The sequence below is a fragment of the Cyprinus carpio genome, chromosome B14 (genome assembly GCF_018340385.1).
Source record: "Cyprinus carpio isolate SPL01 chromosome B14, ASM1834038v1, whole genome shotgun sequence".
NCBI classification, from domain to species: Eukaryota; Metazoa; Chordata; class Actinopteri; order Cypriniformes; family Cyprinidae; genus Cyprinus; species Cyprinus carpio.
In genome coordinates this window covers 11,027,901-11,043,476 of record NC_056610.1, presented here as the reverse complement: position 1 = coordinate 11,043,476, position 15,576 = coordinate 11,027,901, and the positions used below count along the sequence as shown (strand labels likewise).

Sequence of the window (15,576 nt, the reverse complement as noted above, 5' to 3'; positions counted from 1 at the left end):
AATTTTTATCATTACATTATGGAAAATAATAAACTTTTACACAATATGCTAATTTTTTGAGAAGGACCTATATATGACTATATATATATATATATATACATATATATACATATACATACATATATATACATATACATATACATATACATATATATATATATATATATATATACACACACACACACACACACGTATATATACACACACACACACACACACAGCATAACAACAAATAAATGGGACATCCGATCAACCTGCGAGATCAATAGCTGTGAAAGTGGCAGTGAACTCCGTTCGAACTCTGGCTCAGAGGCGGCACTGAATATATGCAACTAGGTCGCCCGCGCATGGACGACGACTTCAGTCAGGCAGCCTGCCACCGAGCAAGGGCCTGTGCTCTCCTCGCTGCTTCATTAGGGAGCACAGCGCAGCGGTTTCAAACAGAATCCATTATGTGAAGTAGATTGAAATCCAAGCAATTAAAGGGAAACCCCTCTGCTCTTCAAAGGCTCCGGGAACGAGCAGGAACAGATATCTCTATTGCCCCCCTGCCATTTCACAGCCGCAAGATGACCGCAATGTCTTTGTTGAGTTGCACGCTCATAATCAACACCATAGAATCGATGCATTCTAGCTTCAAACATACAGAGCCCTACTTTCATGGTCTGACTGTAAAGTGATTTGGTCCAAAACCTCTCCATGGCACCGTGGCGTTAAGTTAAGCACTTGGCTGGCATTAATATATGCTGTGTCTCTCAGAGGGCCCCATAGCGCTTCTCGCCAAGGCTAATCATGGTTTAGCAATGAGCGCAGCGGCAAAATTTTTATCGTAGAGGTCTTAATGAGAGCACCATACGTTTGGCGAGGCCAATTTGAATAGTGTCCAAAAAAACTTAAAACGAGAGTCCTGCCTTTCTCTCGAATTGTTCATCAACAGTCAGAACCGTCGGAGATATGGTCACTGATACTTTGAAATCTCCACTGCTTTCATTCAACTCTCTGTTTCCACAGCGGTGAAGCACATGGGCATTGGCTCATAGCCCGGAGAGGAAACTTCATGATTTGAGCAATATAATATTTGAGTAATTTATTCCCGGGGTCCAGGGCCAGACTCGCATCCAGGGTTGATTTAGGAGTCCCTGCTTTGTTATAACTCATGGCAGACATTCTGGAATAGGGCAATTTCAGCTCAGCTGTGTGTAGTTTGGAAACCCACTATCATGGCAGAATAGAATAAAATTAAAAGAAAATAAAACCTTTTTTAGGCTCCGATTTAAAACAACACGGCTCAGTTTCATAAAAACACGGTTTAGACATGAGCAAACGCTTAAAAAGTGAGAAATTGTTTTATATCGCCTAAAATGGGCTTCACTTAGCAATAGCAGAGGGATACATATCTTCATTACGTGTTAGACCTGACAGAATATTTTAGGAATTAAAGGAATAGATCATCCTAAAATTTAATTTTTTTTCATCATTTACTCACCCTTGTGTTGTTTTGACCATGTATTATTTTCTTTCAAAGAAACACACACACAAAAAAATCATCAGAATTTGTTTTCCATCACATTACTGCAGATCTAAATAAATATATATGGCCGCAACTGAAATTTGTGAGATTATCTTGTAATATTGAAAAGTGCTTGAGCTCACCAAAGACGCATTTATTTGATCACAAAAACAGTAATATTGTAAAATCATATTACAAAGTATTATTAAAATGTAATTTACTCCTGTAATGCTGAAGTTTCAGTATCATTACTCCAGTCTTCAGTGCCACATGATCCATCAGAAATCATTCTAATATGCTGATTTGCTACTCAAGTAACATCTCTTATTATTATCATCATCAGTGCTGAAAACAGTTGTGCTGCTTCATATTTTTGTGGAAATAATGATTCAGGATTCGATTAATTGAAAATATTTTAAAAGAAAATAAATGTTTTGAAACATTATACGTCTTACTGTCATTTTTGATCAATTTACTACATCCTTAATAGAAAAAAAAAAAATTACTGACCCAAAACATATTGAATGTTACTGTACATTTGTATGCAAAAATATGAGTTTTTACACATACTGTAGCTCACAAGTAGTATGGACAATTTTCAAGCTTTTTTTTTTTTAAAGATAATCTTTCCTCTTTTTAATAGAAAAGAGCAGCTTAGACATGCTGCCTAACATAGACAATAATTTAGAGTTTGAACGACAAGAAGGTGAATAAATGACAAAATGTGCATTATTTTGAGTGAGCTACTCATTTTCTGCATTGTTTCTTATCCAGGTGATGGATGAGACATTTGCCAACACCCTGCAGCAAACTGGCAACCTGAACATTTAAAAATGGTTGCAATCAATGCTTTAATCAGCTAGAATAACAAGACATCTCTCTCTCTCACACACACATATGGTGTGTATGGCTAGGGTGTGTTCCAACAATCTGGAAAGCTTTTCATATACATTATTTTATTTAATAAGGGTACGAATCCAGGCTACAGATTCTATCATTGTTGTGATAGTCATTAGTGTATAATTATCATTATCAAAAGACTCCTTATTCAGGCACAAAATTGCAGGAATAATGAAAACCTGATGATTTTGTTCTCATTCACTGGAGAAGTGATTCAGTACTCCCAACATTTGAGTGCCATCTAACTGGCTGAATTATGTTAGTCTATGAATTTTATGAGGCATGGCAGATATTCTCTTGGAAACTGTTAAATGCTGTATCCAGACATTTGAATGCCCAAGACAGACTGCAGAGACAAATAGCATTTGAAATGTTTGAAATATGCCATTTTAAAGAATAAAATGTTATGAAAAAAAAAAAAAAAAAGACGACTAATGATTTTCGCCTTGTAGCTGACAGCAATATCCAGAGACCAGTGAGCAACCACTTAGCAACACCTTAGCAACCACCCATATCACTCTATAAACTGCATATGCCCCACACAGAATGTACAAATCTACCTCTAGTTATGCGGAGCCCCTATTCTTGTCAAGAAAGCATCTAAACCTCCAAATTTGGAGACCACCCTGAACTTTTAGGAAAGAAAGAGAAGTGAGGACATTCAAAGTGAGTGAAAGCCAATGTGTGAGTGAATGTCATCTGGCCCGCCTGAGCAGCCCATTCATAACTCCAGGTCACAAGGTAAAAGAAATCTGAGCCAAGAATTTAAAGCTTTGTTTTTCTTCTGTGAGAGAAGACCTGGGATTGAGTTCCGGAATCATTTGGCCAGTGTCCCCTGTTCCACAGTTGCCATAGCACCCACAGGATGTCTTCCAGATGACATAAGAACCCAACGGAACCCACTGGAGCGACGCTGCAATGAAAGGCATGTGTGTTGAAGGACTGGGCCATATAGAAAATATTCATGAAGGATTAGTGGTGATTTTGGTGGTGAAATAAATTATGCTGCTTTAAACTATTTTTTTCTAAAGACTCTTAGATTAGGTTAGACTAGCAATACAAAACTTTCTTGCCTCAAAAGAATTGTTACATCAATGTGAATCAGTTCAAATGGTCCATTTAAGTGAATCAGTTCTAGCCTGGGTGCCAGCCCGAACCCCGCCCACAATTTTTTTTGGACGGGAATATGTATGAGTATGACGAAGTCAGGCTAAATCAGTTCTATTATTTTATAATAAACTCTTGAATGTTAGTCTAGATTTGTATTACATTATACTTTGTTCACATAAAATTTATCAAAAGTGACAGTAAATTTACATGCATTTAAAAAAAAAATCTCCAGACCCTAAACTTAAAAGGTAGTGTATATTAAAGTATTACAGCAATTTTTAAGTAAAAATATTTGACTAGTTATTATATTAGTGCATATACATTAAAAAAAAAAAAAAAATTTTTTTTTCATCCTGTGTAAATTTAGTGCAGGGGGAAAAATTGTGGTATGGCCATTTTAAATTGCATTTTAGTTCTTACATCATCTAATTTCAAAATGATTTTGATTCGGATTCTAATTGGCACCAAAAAAAAAAAAAAAAAAAAAAAAAAAAAAAAAAAAAAAAACATTAAAATAAAAGTTACCCTATTTTGGCAATTCAGAGCAAACAGGCTACATATTAAAATTCATCATGATAAAATAATATTCCAAAGGATGAACATATTTAGCTATATTGCACAACCCCTGATGTGCTCTAAAGCCACATGTTACTGAAAACTAAATTTCAACATGTCTTGAAAGTGGGCAACTGGGTAGTAACTGATTACATGGAATCTGGATTACGTAATCAGATTCCAAAAATGTAGTACTTGTAAATGCATTATTTTTACATTTTAAAATTCTCACAATCAGACTTCTCACTCAACGACAGTAAATGATTTATTATTTATCGATTATTCCTAATTCCTCTTTTCTCTTTTAAATTTTCCTTTCTAAAACATATAGGGTGCGTCATATTGCGTAGCTGTGAACACACACAATATAGAATGGCCATGTAAATTAATTTGCGACCCATACTTCTGAATCTAAGGGGGGGGGGGGGGGCGGGGGCACCTCTCAGTTAATTATAGCATGTTAATACTTTAATAATTTAACAACATTCACATGTTCAAAGTTCTCTGATGTCAGTTAATGGTCACACAGACGTGCAGATAAACAAATAAAATATTTAAAATGTGATTATTTATTCATTTTAATTTTAAGATTTTTAAAGTAGTCAGAATACATTACCTAAAAGGAGTAATCTAGATTACGTTAATGATCACAGTTTTTAGCATGTATGTAATTTGTAATCAGTAACAGACTACAATGATGTGTAGAGACCAAACCATCAACATGTAATGCATTAGTCTTTAATAATGTATTTCATACATGGTCTGACATTCAATTCAAGTTTATTTGTATAGCGCTTTTTACGATACAAATCATTGCAAAGTAACTTTACAGAAAATTAAGTTTCTACAATATTTAGTAGTACCTTATCTGTGATGACAGATGTCAGTTTATTTGCATATAGCAGAAATGTTTGGAAAAAATCAATTAAAGACGTAAACAAACAGACGATTAACACTATTAAGAGCAATTATGCAATCAAACTTATAGCAAAATGTGGTAGTTCTGTATGTTGTTTCAGGGTTAGCATCATCTGACACAATGACTTCTAAATATCATGTTCCCTGCATCTTTAAAGTTTGCAATTGTATTAAACTTTGCTTTAATTCTTTGACTGGAACATTTGACTAAATGTATTTGTAAAAACTCCACTAAAAAATAAAAACAAGCCAGTGGGTCTGTCTTTATGAATGTCTAAAGTGCCATTTTCTAATCAAGTTCATTCAAAACACATTGTTCTTTGGTGTCTGAGAGATTTTGATGTTGCCTAAACATGTTCTCCAGATAATTTGCCTGAATATCAGTTACAAAAATACCAAACTACACCAAATGTACTGATTAACATAACAGGATAACCAGCATTCACAAAGCTGATTTGTCTGTCATCTCATCTGCTGGAATTGGGTCACACTGGACTGTTATTGATTATCTACACTATTAATAAAACGAGAGACAGACTCCATGAATATGGAAAGCAATTATGCATGCACACACGGTGAGGATCGAAGAGTACAAAAGTTTTACGAAGAGTACAAAATGTCTTAAATGGGACAACCATTTGTATAAACTGAACATTTTAAGTGGAATGAATATGATATATACCATGTTAATACCACCACGTTTTAGCAAATGGAAGAAAAAAGGAGACAATTAAAGAAAAGCGATATATATGTAAAAAAGGGAAATTTAGATATAAAACAGGGCAACCTTGTGACTGTTAAAGGACTAATTAGGAGCATAGTGACAGCAGTGTACAAAAGCAAAAGCTTACTGGTATTGATGTGTCGTTCTTGGCATTAAACTGTGAAAAGTAGTTAAAGAATCACACCAACAGTGAACCAAAGAATTATTATTTCTTTCAAACACTATGCACGATCAAGAGTCCATTTAGTCTAACCACTGATAATGAATTGCTATCTGACTCTGCCCTCTAGTGGGGAGAAGCAGTCCAACACCACAAGACCCAGCAACATGTGAATTAAACCAGCAGGGTCACTCCTGAACCCTGACACATTTATATGAAGTAGTTCTGTAAAATATACATGATAATTATGTTAAATCAGGAGGTCAGCCAGAACTGATTTATTACATAAATAAAACAGTCTTTTGAAACTGATATTATCATGCAGACTTTCTGTAATTTCATTAAAAAGGACATAATGAGAGAGAAAAACCACAGGATTCAGATCCATCACTAACCTTTTGTGCCAGCGTTTTCCTAAAATAAATAAATAGCCTATTAGCCAAAGTTTTGTTTACTTCAATGTTTAACTTCAATTTTTTTTTTTTTTACATTTTAAATACAAGTTCATAATTCTTATCCTATAATTTCATAGTTTGTCATTTCAGAATGTCCAAACATACATAAATATATTAATACTAGTATAATGTCCAAACATACATACGTACATATATACACACACACACACACACACACACATACATATACATATTATTCTAATGTCTTTAGAATAATGAAGATTAAAACCGTTATGATGTCACGATGACCTCACTGCTCACTAGCATTAAATGACCTGAACTTAATTTTACAAGCACTGGCTCCATGAGGTTTAGAGCCGGAAGATGTTCAATATTGTCCAAATATATGCTCAGCAAGAGGAATGATTTCACCCATACATGAAGCCTCTTAGGTAAATCTCAAGGCATTACAATGTATGCAATCACAGGATGTGTTAGATTGCCATGAGTAAGGCGGATTTAGATTAGTGTGCAAAGCACTTGATGAAGCTTATCAGTACTGCACCAGCAGGGGGAGCCCTGCACAATGCACCTCAAAGCTTTTGATCCATTTTAAAAGGATGAGATGAAGATGACCTCACCGCTGGGACTACCACAGACACCACAGCACCGCTCTGGTATTTCTCCGCTTCATGACGGCCCTCTGAGTCACCACAAGAACTACCTCTCTAGCAAGTCGAGTCACCTTGCAATTCTCCAATGAGGATGCTTTTAAAGCTAGTATAGTAATAATTCAGTTATGGATTTACAGCCTAATCCACAGTTATTCACCTAAATCAAGCCTGTCAAAATCTTTGTTATTAAATATCATTATGGTTCATTTCATGTCATCTTTAAAGCAATCTGACCAAGAAAAACACACTGAGTCAAGAGTACAAGCATTGCCAAACACGTTCTCTCCTTGAATTTATGACTCTTTACTTGTGAAAACGTTGTAATTTCCACCCCCGACAAACCAGGCGCTTTGGAATGCGTCTGACTGGAGTTAGTCATCCATAAATCACCAACTAGATGGCATACTGGTGTAGCTTCTGCAGCCCGCATCTAGACCACAACTGAAAAGATGCCAATCAACAACAGTTGCCATGTCAACACGAGCCAAATAGAAAAGAACAGCATGAGAATGAGTTGAATCTCCCGTCCTTAAAAGTGGACCGTCACTGATCCTAAAATCACTGAGCCTGAGGGGTCAGTCTCATAAAACTTGTCAAATACATGTCTGGGTCGTATTTCATCCCAAAATCAAAAGAAAGAAATAAGAAACTACATTTTGTTTAAAGATAGTGAAGCCTGTGAACACTTTAAATACATGTTCTGAATAATAAGTTTGGATACATAATTTTGGTCCTAATAATAGTCAATATTTGTCATTTTTTTAAAATACAATGTGTCATTTCACAGAGTCCCAATTTTAGACTGATACTGCATCACAGTTAAAAAAAAAAAAAAAAAAAAGGTGTTTTCTTTATGCAACTAAATACTAAACAATAACACCAAGAAAAAAAAAAAAAAAAACATACATACTACACACACACACAACTGCTATGTATACCACGAAAAATAAAAAAATATAATAAAAATAAATATATATATATATATATATATATATATTATAAACTTAAAAAAAAAAAAAAACATACACTACATACATTTGAGGTACACATATTGCATCAGCTCTTTAATAAACTCTGTGCATTGGCTTTAATGAGGTAATTGCATCAGCTCTTTAATTACTCTGTGATTGGCTCAAACTCTTTGACAGCAGACTGCTTACGCCAGTCCGAACCTCACACATGCTTTTAAAACATTAATCTTATGGCTTTGCAAGTCAATGGTAAAATTTCTTAAGTCTCTAAACAAAAAGTTACATTTACAATAAAGCTGTATTTTTGCATGTGTGGATATACTGTAGATGCATGGGAGGGAAAGCTAATTACATTTTGAAACATAGGCCGAGAAAGGTTTGCTTGAGTTTGCTCAAAGTGCAGGTCACAAGTTAAAAGCAATGCATAGCAGCACTGACTAAATGTATAGAGCTGAATGTTGCTCTCTTTCTGTTCTGAGTGGGTTTCTGGTTTCTCTTATAATTACCGAGCTCAGGATTTCACTGCAATAAAAAGGTCTTGGATCATTGCACAGGAAAATCTCAAACCGGGGTGAGATTTACGAGCAGTATAGTCAGTTGAGGGCATGGCCTTCTCTCCCCTCCCCGGAATCAGCCTATAAACACACACCTGAGAGAGCTGACTGGAAACAATACTCACAGGTGAGACCACACAACCCTCATTCAGCCATGGGCAAATGGGAAATGGCTCATTCCTGCACACATTTTTCAAACACACACACATAGACTCAGTCAATGTTGTTAAAGCATGCTTGCCTGAGTCATGGTATAATTTGCCAAAAGTAAGTTTTGTAATTTAAAAGCTGCCATTTAGAAAGTGCATAATCTGCATAACTGCACTGCACAACCCATATATTATCTGAACTTATGTTATCACATCATTTAACACTGACTTTCACTTCATGAGAGAATAAAGAATGCTAACAGCCACCTGTTTTCAACACTTCAGACTCAAAGTGTGGTGCAAAGGAACAGACAGATTTTTATTCTTCGTGGTTGTCAGAGTGTTTCTAGGAGGCTCTGGTCTGGGTTGCTGCTAGAAGGTTACCAGCCCAGGTCTCTGTGATATGCTAATATCGCTTCTTAACGTTTCTTAAGTTTTATCCCCTTACGAAAAAGAAGTTTATTCAAGTGTGATGTTGTTTTTTTTTTAGTGTGATAATAGGAAAGTATGCTTTTAGGTTTACTTTTCATGTACTTCTCAGAAATATACTTAAAATGACATTTAAGTATACACCCATATTTTGACTTATCGGAACTTACGTAAAAAGTCTAGTTGATATACTTGAAGTATACTACTTTTTGGTAAGGGTCAGCTATAAGAGAAGCAAAGGCAATAACCCTGTGCCCAGAAAAAAAAAATAAATAACGAAACATGCCGAGCCCCTAGACGTCATTAGCCTGTCCAGAAAAAAATAAATAAAAAAATTAATAGAAGTAATAGCACATCTCACCTCAATTTAAAGTATCTTTTTTTTTCTCTCTAAAATGTATCTTGAAGATGTGTTATAAGCAATTCTTAAGCAACAATTCAATCTGTCTTAAGACCATTATATTCTCATTCTATGAATCTGTCTTTCTTAATTCCAATGTATCTTTATACTATTTTATTTTGACTTTATATTTTTATTTCACTTTATTTTTATGTAACTTTTAAGACACACCAAAAGCCCTAACTAAGGGACGCAGAGACAAAGGAGATCAGAACCTATTCAAACATCACCAAAAGGTAGACAAAAGAAATAATGTCGTGGCAAAACATTCATTTAATGGTCTCCCACTCTTCCCTACGTTTATTATATTCTAATTGTACTGTATTTTGGCTTGCTTTTTTTTTTTGGCATGCAAGATCAGAACCTATTGATTCACGGCATTATCGTTAAATAATTTAATATTTTATATGACGCTACCCTCTCTAAGGCTGCAAATGATTAATCCTGTGACTGAAAATTTATTTGTGTATACATAAATATACACACACACTCGTATATATTTAAAAAAAAAAAAAAAAAAAAAAAAAAAAAAAAAAATTGTATGTGTATGATTTATTCTTGCATATAATTTATTATATAAATATTTTTTATGTAATTCTAAAATTTTTTCCTTAATATATAAAACGTTTGTGTGTAATATATTTATATATATATATTCTAAAATTTATATATATATATATATATATATATATATATATATATATATATATATTATATATATTATATATATATATATATATACACACACACATAAATATACATAGTACACACACATATAGCATTTAAACAGTTTTATTTTGAATGTGATTAATCGCGATTAATGTCCAATTTTATTGTTACTTTCAATAAAAGTTAAGCTATTTTATTGACTTGCGTTTTTTAAATTCAGTATCATTAAAATTATAGAGTTAAATTAAAAATCAGTTTTCGGCCAAGTGCATCTAGAACTGTCGGTTTCAGCCCAGAATTTTCATTTCGATGCATCCCTATTCATTTTTGTACGCATACACTAGCTAGCTGCTATCTCATAACACTTTCACACAAGTGCTTGTCAATGCGGACATCGGTTGTTCCGTCTCTTTAATTTTATTTTCTACTGTGAAACAATGGCCCAGGACAGTGGCGCCACCATGTGGAACAACTGATTAGTGCAAAACCAAGTCAATGCACATGTGCAACCTGCATGTACAAAAGTACACGTGGTTACAAAAATCGGATAGTGCGCTTACACTATATTTGTGTATATTATTTTGGTGACAAAATCTGTCACGCGCACTGTATGCTGACCCTTGTATGTTGTCGCTTATGCATAAAAACTGAAGTATGCTTTGCCATTAGAAATGATTACAATTAGGGTAAGGTAAACCCAAAATTAGATTAATTATTCAAGGCAATCTACTGATCGTTCAGGCAACTGACAAAGTCATTTAAAATCACTAGTTGAGTTCTGTATTTTTTATTTTTACTCAATTTCTACCACTAAAATATTTTAGAGCTTAAAATGTATATTCATTTTATATAAATATATATATATATATATATAATATATATATATATATATATATATATATATATATATATATATATATATATATATATATATATATATATATATATATATGCATGCTCACAGAGGTAGAAGATTTTATGAATTGAAACATTTCTAGGTAAAAAAAAAAAAAAAAAAAAAACGTAAAATTAAGGTAAAAATATTTAAGCTTTTAAAATAATTTTAAAACATGCCTAGATTTTTAGCTTGTTTTGCCTTATTTTTAAATCACCTTGAGGCCCCCTGGTCGAGAACCACAGGCCTAGTTAAAGTAATAGTAACAAATTCCATTCAATGCACCACAAAATAAATACTTTTATGATATTTCTTTTCTCTTGATAGACTAAAACTTCCACACGCCACTGAAAACTCATTACTGACCACTTTCTGAACTTTTTTTCTTGTCTTAAACTCTGTAACGTAATATCAAAATGAACTATTTTGTGTTAAGTAAACATGCCAAGAATGTCTCTGTCCATCAAAAGAGGGTTTTTCCTCTACAACTCAGCTGTTCCGCAAGACATGTCAAACACAAAGAGATGGATACAGCATAGCTCTTTCTACTGCAGAAATAGGGGTGGGAGATCAGGCAGAGAGAGAGAGACAGACAGAGATGCAAGTAGAGTAGGACAGAAGAAAGAAAACCCTGAAGCCTACAGCGACACTCCTCAAAAACCTGCTGTTTGTCAAGGACCAAGGCTCTTTCCTTCACTACACTAAGAACATGCCACAATACACAGACCTGTTCCATAATCTACAGAGCTGCAGTAACAGTAATGGCTACAGATAAAGAGTGCTGCTGTCCTCAGTGGGTGTCCATGGGGTGAATATGGGACAGCAGTTTTCTGCACTAATTAGTCTGAATAATGGAGCCGAACGTCATGGGTCTTGATGAGGATGCGAGTATATTAGCTTCATTCACAACTTCAAAACTCAGAATATCTTCAAGGAGACAACCAAAACCTATGCTAGTTGTTAAGACTAGATGTAATATAATTCTCACAATGTGCAAGAGCACAACTCCAGCACTGAAGGGAAGGCCTGTTCCTTTAGGAGAAGAACAAACACATGCATCCTGTCCTAATGATCACAAGAAGGTTTCAGGTTACAGGTGATCAAATTCCTCAATATCTCACAGCTGAAGACAAAGGCCGAGTCCGAAACCTGAAAAACGCTGCATATGCACGGAGTATATGACCATCAATGCACATCTGAATGTTTTTGTAACACCCCATCTACTAAGATGCCTCCTTCATTTTTTGAGCAAGCAAATCAATAACCATTTCTACAGAGAATTGCAGAACTTAAACGTATGCTTGCTTATTTAAGGGTCACTTGACTTTTTTGGAGATCAATGGACTTGACATTATAGCATTGTAAGCCACTGAACCAGGTTTCAGAGAATTGCAGAATTTAAACTTATGGACTGTTTTTTAAGGAAGTTAGTTGTTTGTGTTTAGAAAAGCACCAGTCTTAAATGTTTAGAAACAGCCAAAAACACCTAAAATATTGATCACAGAACAAGCAAGCACAAGCAAATAATGTTTTCTAAAAAGCTCAATGGCTGCATATGAGGATAGTATCCAACTCAAAAGTACATTAAAATATAAACATCAGGTCAATCATATTCCTGGAGATCTTCCTTCGTGAACAGTTTAGATCTCAGCTAGAAATACAACTTTCAACATTTATTTACTACACAAATATTCATATACTATAGTATTTACATGGTGTTCAAAATAAGCAATGAGAACTGTGAAGAAAAAAAAACATGGCACTACCATAGTACCTGTCCAAAAAGTACATAATATCATAGTAATGAATGAATGTCAGTTTCAAATACAATAGTATTTGCATGGAGCTGCAAGGTACTTCAAAGAAAACTATAAAGTAACATGGCACATATATCCAAAAACCATGGCATTATCATGGTTTATTTTCCAAAACCATACCACCATGTCAAAAACATCATGATAATACAAAGGTACTTTGATATATACCATGGTAAATGATTCTAAGATTCATAGACCGCTATATTTGCATGGTACTTCAAAGAACACTATAAAATTACCATGCCACATATCCAAAGAACCATGACACTGCCATGGTGCTGGTCCAAAAACCCTAATAATATCACAGCACAATTTCATAATACAAGGGCACTTGATATACACCATGGCACTGAATGATTAACATATTCATACAACATGACAGACCAAAACAGCGGCATGAAATTATCATAGAACATGTCCAAAAACCAGTGGCCCTACCCTGGTGCCATGCTCAAAACCATGGTCACACCATGGTACTTCAATGGACGATCTCCAGGAGGAAAACTGGCCACTAATGAAGTCCTCATCCTTGCATAAACATCATATATGTACCACACAGATGATTCTTACCAAGGTATTTGATGTCGAAGCCCTGCGGTGGTTTGAGGGACCTCCTCATCCAAGCCTCCCTCAACACCTCCAGGTGATCCTCCTTCCCCTGGATCAGCAACACATGCTCGTCTATCCAGCCCAGGAAGAAGGTCTCGGCTATGGCATCGGCCACCATCTTATTCCAGAAATATTTCATGTTCAGTGATTTGAAGTCGGCGAATATCTCGTAGCCGGTGTGATGCTGTGGCGGCTCCTCGCTCTCCGTCACTCCGGGCGCGTCCTCCGCCACGACGCGCGACAGCACGATGGCCAGAGAGTGCGGCGCGATCTGCAGGAAAGGCTCCATTGCTCTCCTCGAAGATGCTTCGTTAGACTCCACGCATTCCACGCGCGTGGAAGCGCAAATAAGGCGATGGATGGATTGACTGATTGATTGATTGACTGATTGAGCGCGCGCCCGCAACCAAACAAAGAGCGCGTTAGTTCATTTGACCTGCCTGTGTGCCTGGATGCAGTTATTATAATAATAGAACATTATGGTGATATAGAAAGGAATAAGGTCATTATTATTCCAAACAAAGGCTTGGGTGGATGCGGAATGTCATTTTAAGGGTAAAATACGCAGGTGATCATGTTATTCTCCGCTGAAATCGCCGCATATTATCCATTCCTCACCTTGATCAGAGACAACGGCGTGAAAATAATGACATCCTCTTCCAGCAGGCATGCGGGACGGAGAAAAACATTATCTTAACGTCCCTGGATGAAAAATAGGGTCGCGTAAAAAGCACAAATGAGATTTCTCGTCTTATTTTTTTCCTCGTCGAGATGCGGTGGGTCTCTGCAGGCCGGTGCGTGACGATGCCTGTGTGGTTACGGTGTGTAAAGCAGGTTATTACCTTGAAGCTCCCGCAGCTCTGAGATGGATTGCCTTTTGGGGGGGGGGGGGGGGAATGTGGGGGCGGTGTCCATGTGCAGGCAAAAATAAAGATTCTCTTCATTTACTCACCTTCGTTCCAAATCCGTTTTGATTTTTTTTTCTTTCAACGAAACACAAAAAATCGAAGTTTAAAGAATGTATTTTCATAGTGGCAAGCAGTCTATGAGATGCAGCCTGAAATCACCACTCGACAAGTGCGACATATTCCAAGCTGTCTGAAGTCATACGATTGTTTTGCTTGAAAAACGGACCAAAATTAAGTTGTTATTCATTAATTATTCTCCTTTCAGATGGCTGTTGTTGACTGTTAGCTGTCAGTGATTTAAACTCGAGATGCGAATCATCTGCGAACCGATTCACCGGCTCCATGCATGCGTTTTAATCGCTCTTTAGTGATTGTGCACATTATTTCGAAGTTCAGATCACTTGACAAAACGAGTTTATTTGTGTAATTATGTGTGTTTTAACGTGCATATATACGTTTTAACAGAATATTAGTTATGTGAAACAAAGCAAAACCACTCATCAAGAAGAAGCAACCTCAGCATCCGATCGCAGACCTTCCCGCTCCTTGAGATCTTACCAGTGCTTGAAAGCTGATCTGATATTTACACGGGTCCTACTTCTTGCCTTATTGCAAGCCTGCTTTTGTTCCGCAGACGGTTTCCTCTGTTGTTTTTTATCAGCCATCTCTATCTTTCTATCGCTGCTCGGCTTGGCTAATGTCCATCCTGTGCACTGAGCGCTCTCTCTGTCCCCATCATGTGTAGACACGCCCTTTACTGCTGATTGGCTACAAATTTGGTTTGGTACTCGCCCTGACTCATACCCCATACCACACCTTTAATGGATATCCTGTATAAACAGACTCTGATGCATAAACTCTGATGATCAAACAAAGCTTTCAATTTTACTGTGTTACAGCTATTTTATGTGTTATATTTTTGTTGTTTTATATTTACCATAGGTTGTTATTCTATTGCAATTGTAAATAAAGATATCATGACAAATTTTTCAATGCAATTACAGCATCCAGACTAAAGAGAATCACCTTATGTTACTACCACATGATATCTATTACAGCAAGAAGAGGTAGGGAGGACAGTTTGGGGGTTTTGTTCTTTTTTTACTCAGGCTCAGACATGTAAACATGTCTCTGCTTTGCTATTTGATTCTCCTGTTTCAAAATAGCCACAGGTGTTGTGTAATTTAATGCTTTAGTATGAAGACGGTGAGCATGTTGCTAACCTGCAG

At 35.8% G+C, this 15,576-nt stretch overlaps 1 protein-coding gene across 2 annotated transcripts in view; it reads right to left on the bottom strand.

Annotated features, from left to right (window-relative positions):
- Nucleotides 1-14,274, bottom strand: part of stox2b (storkhead box 2b) — a 72,577-nt gene extending 58,303 nt beyond the window's left edge. Inside the window, exon 1 of one of the 2 annotated variants that reach the window (XM_042738046.1) lies at nucleotides 13,401-14,274. In XM_042738046.1, coding sequence (XP_042593980.1) covers nucleotides 13,401-13,728 — 328 coding nt within the window. In that variant the 5' untranslated portion in view covers nucleotides 13,729-14,274. The remainder of the gene's footprint in view (nucleotides 1-13,400) is intronic. The other variant, XM_042738048.1, reaches the window with a different exon arrangement.
- Between the last annotated feature and the right edge of the window lie 1,302 nt (nucleotides 14,275-15,576).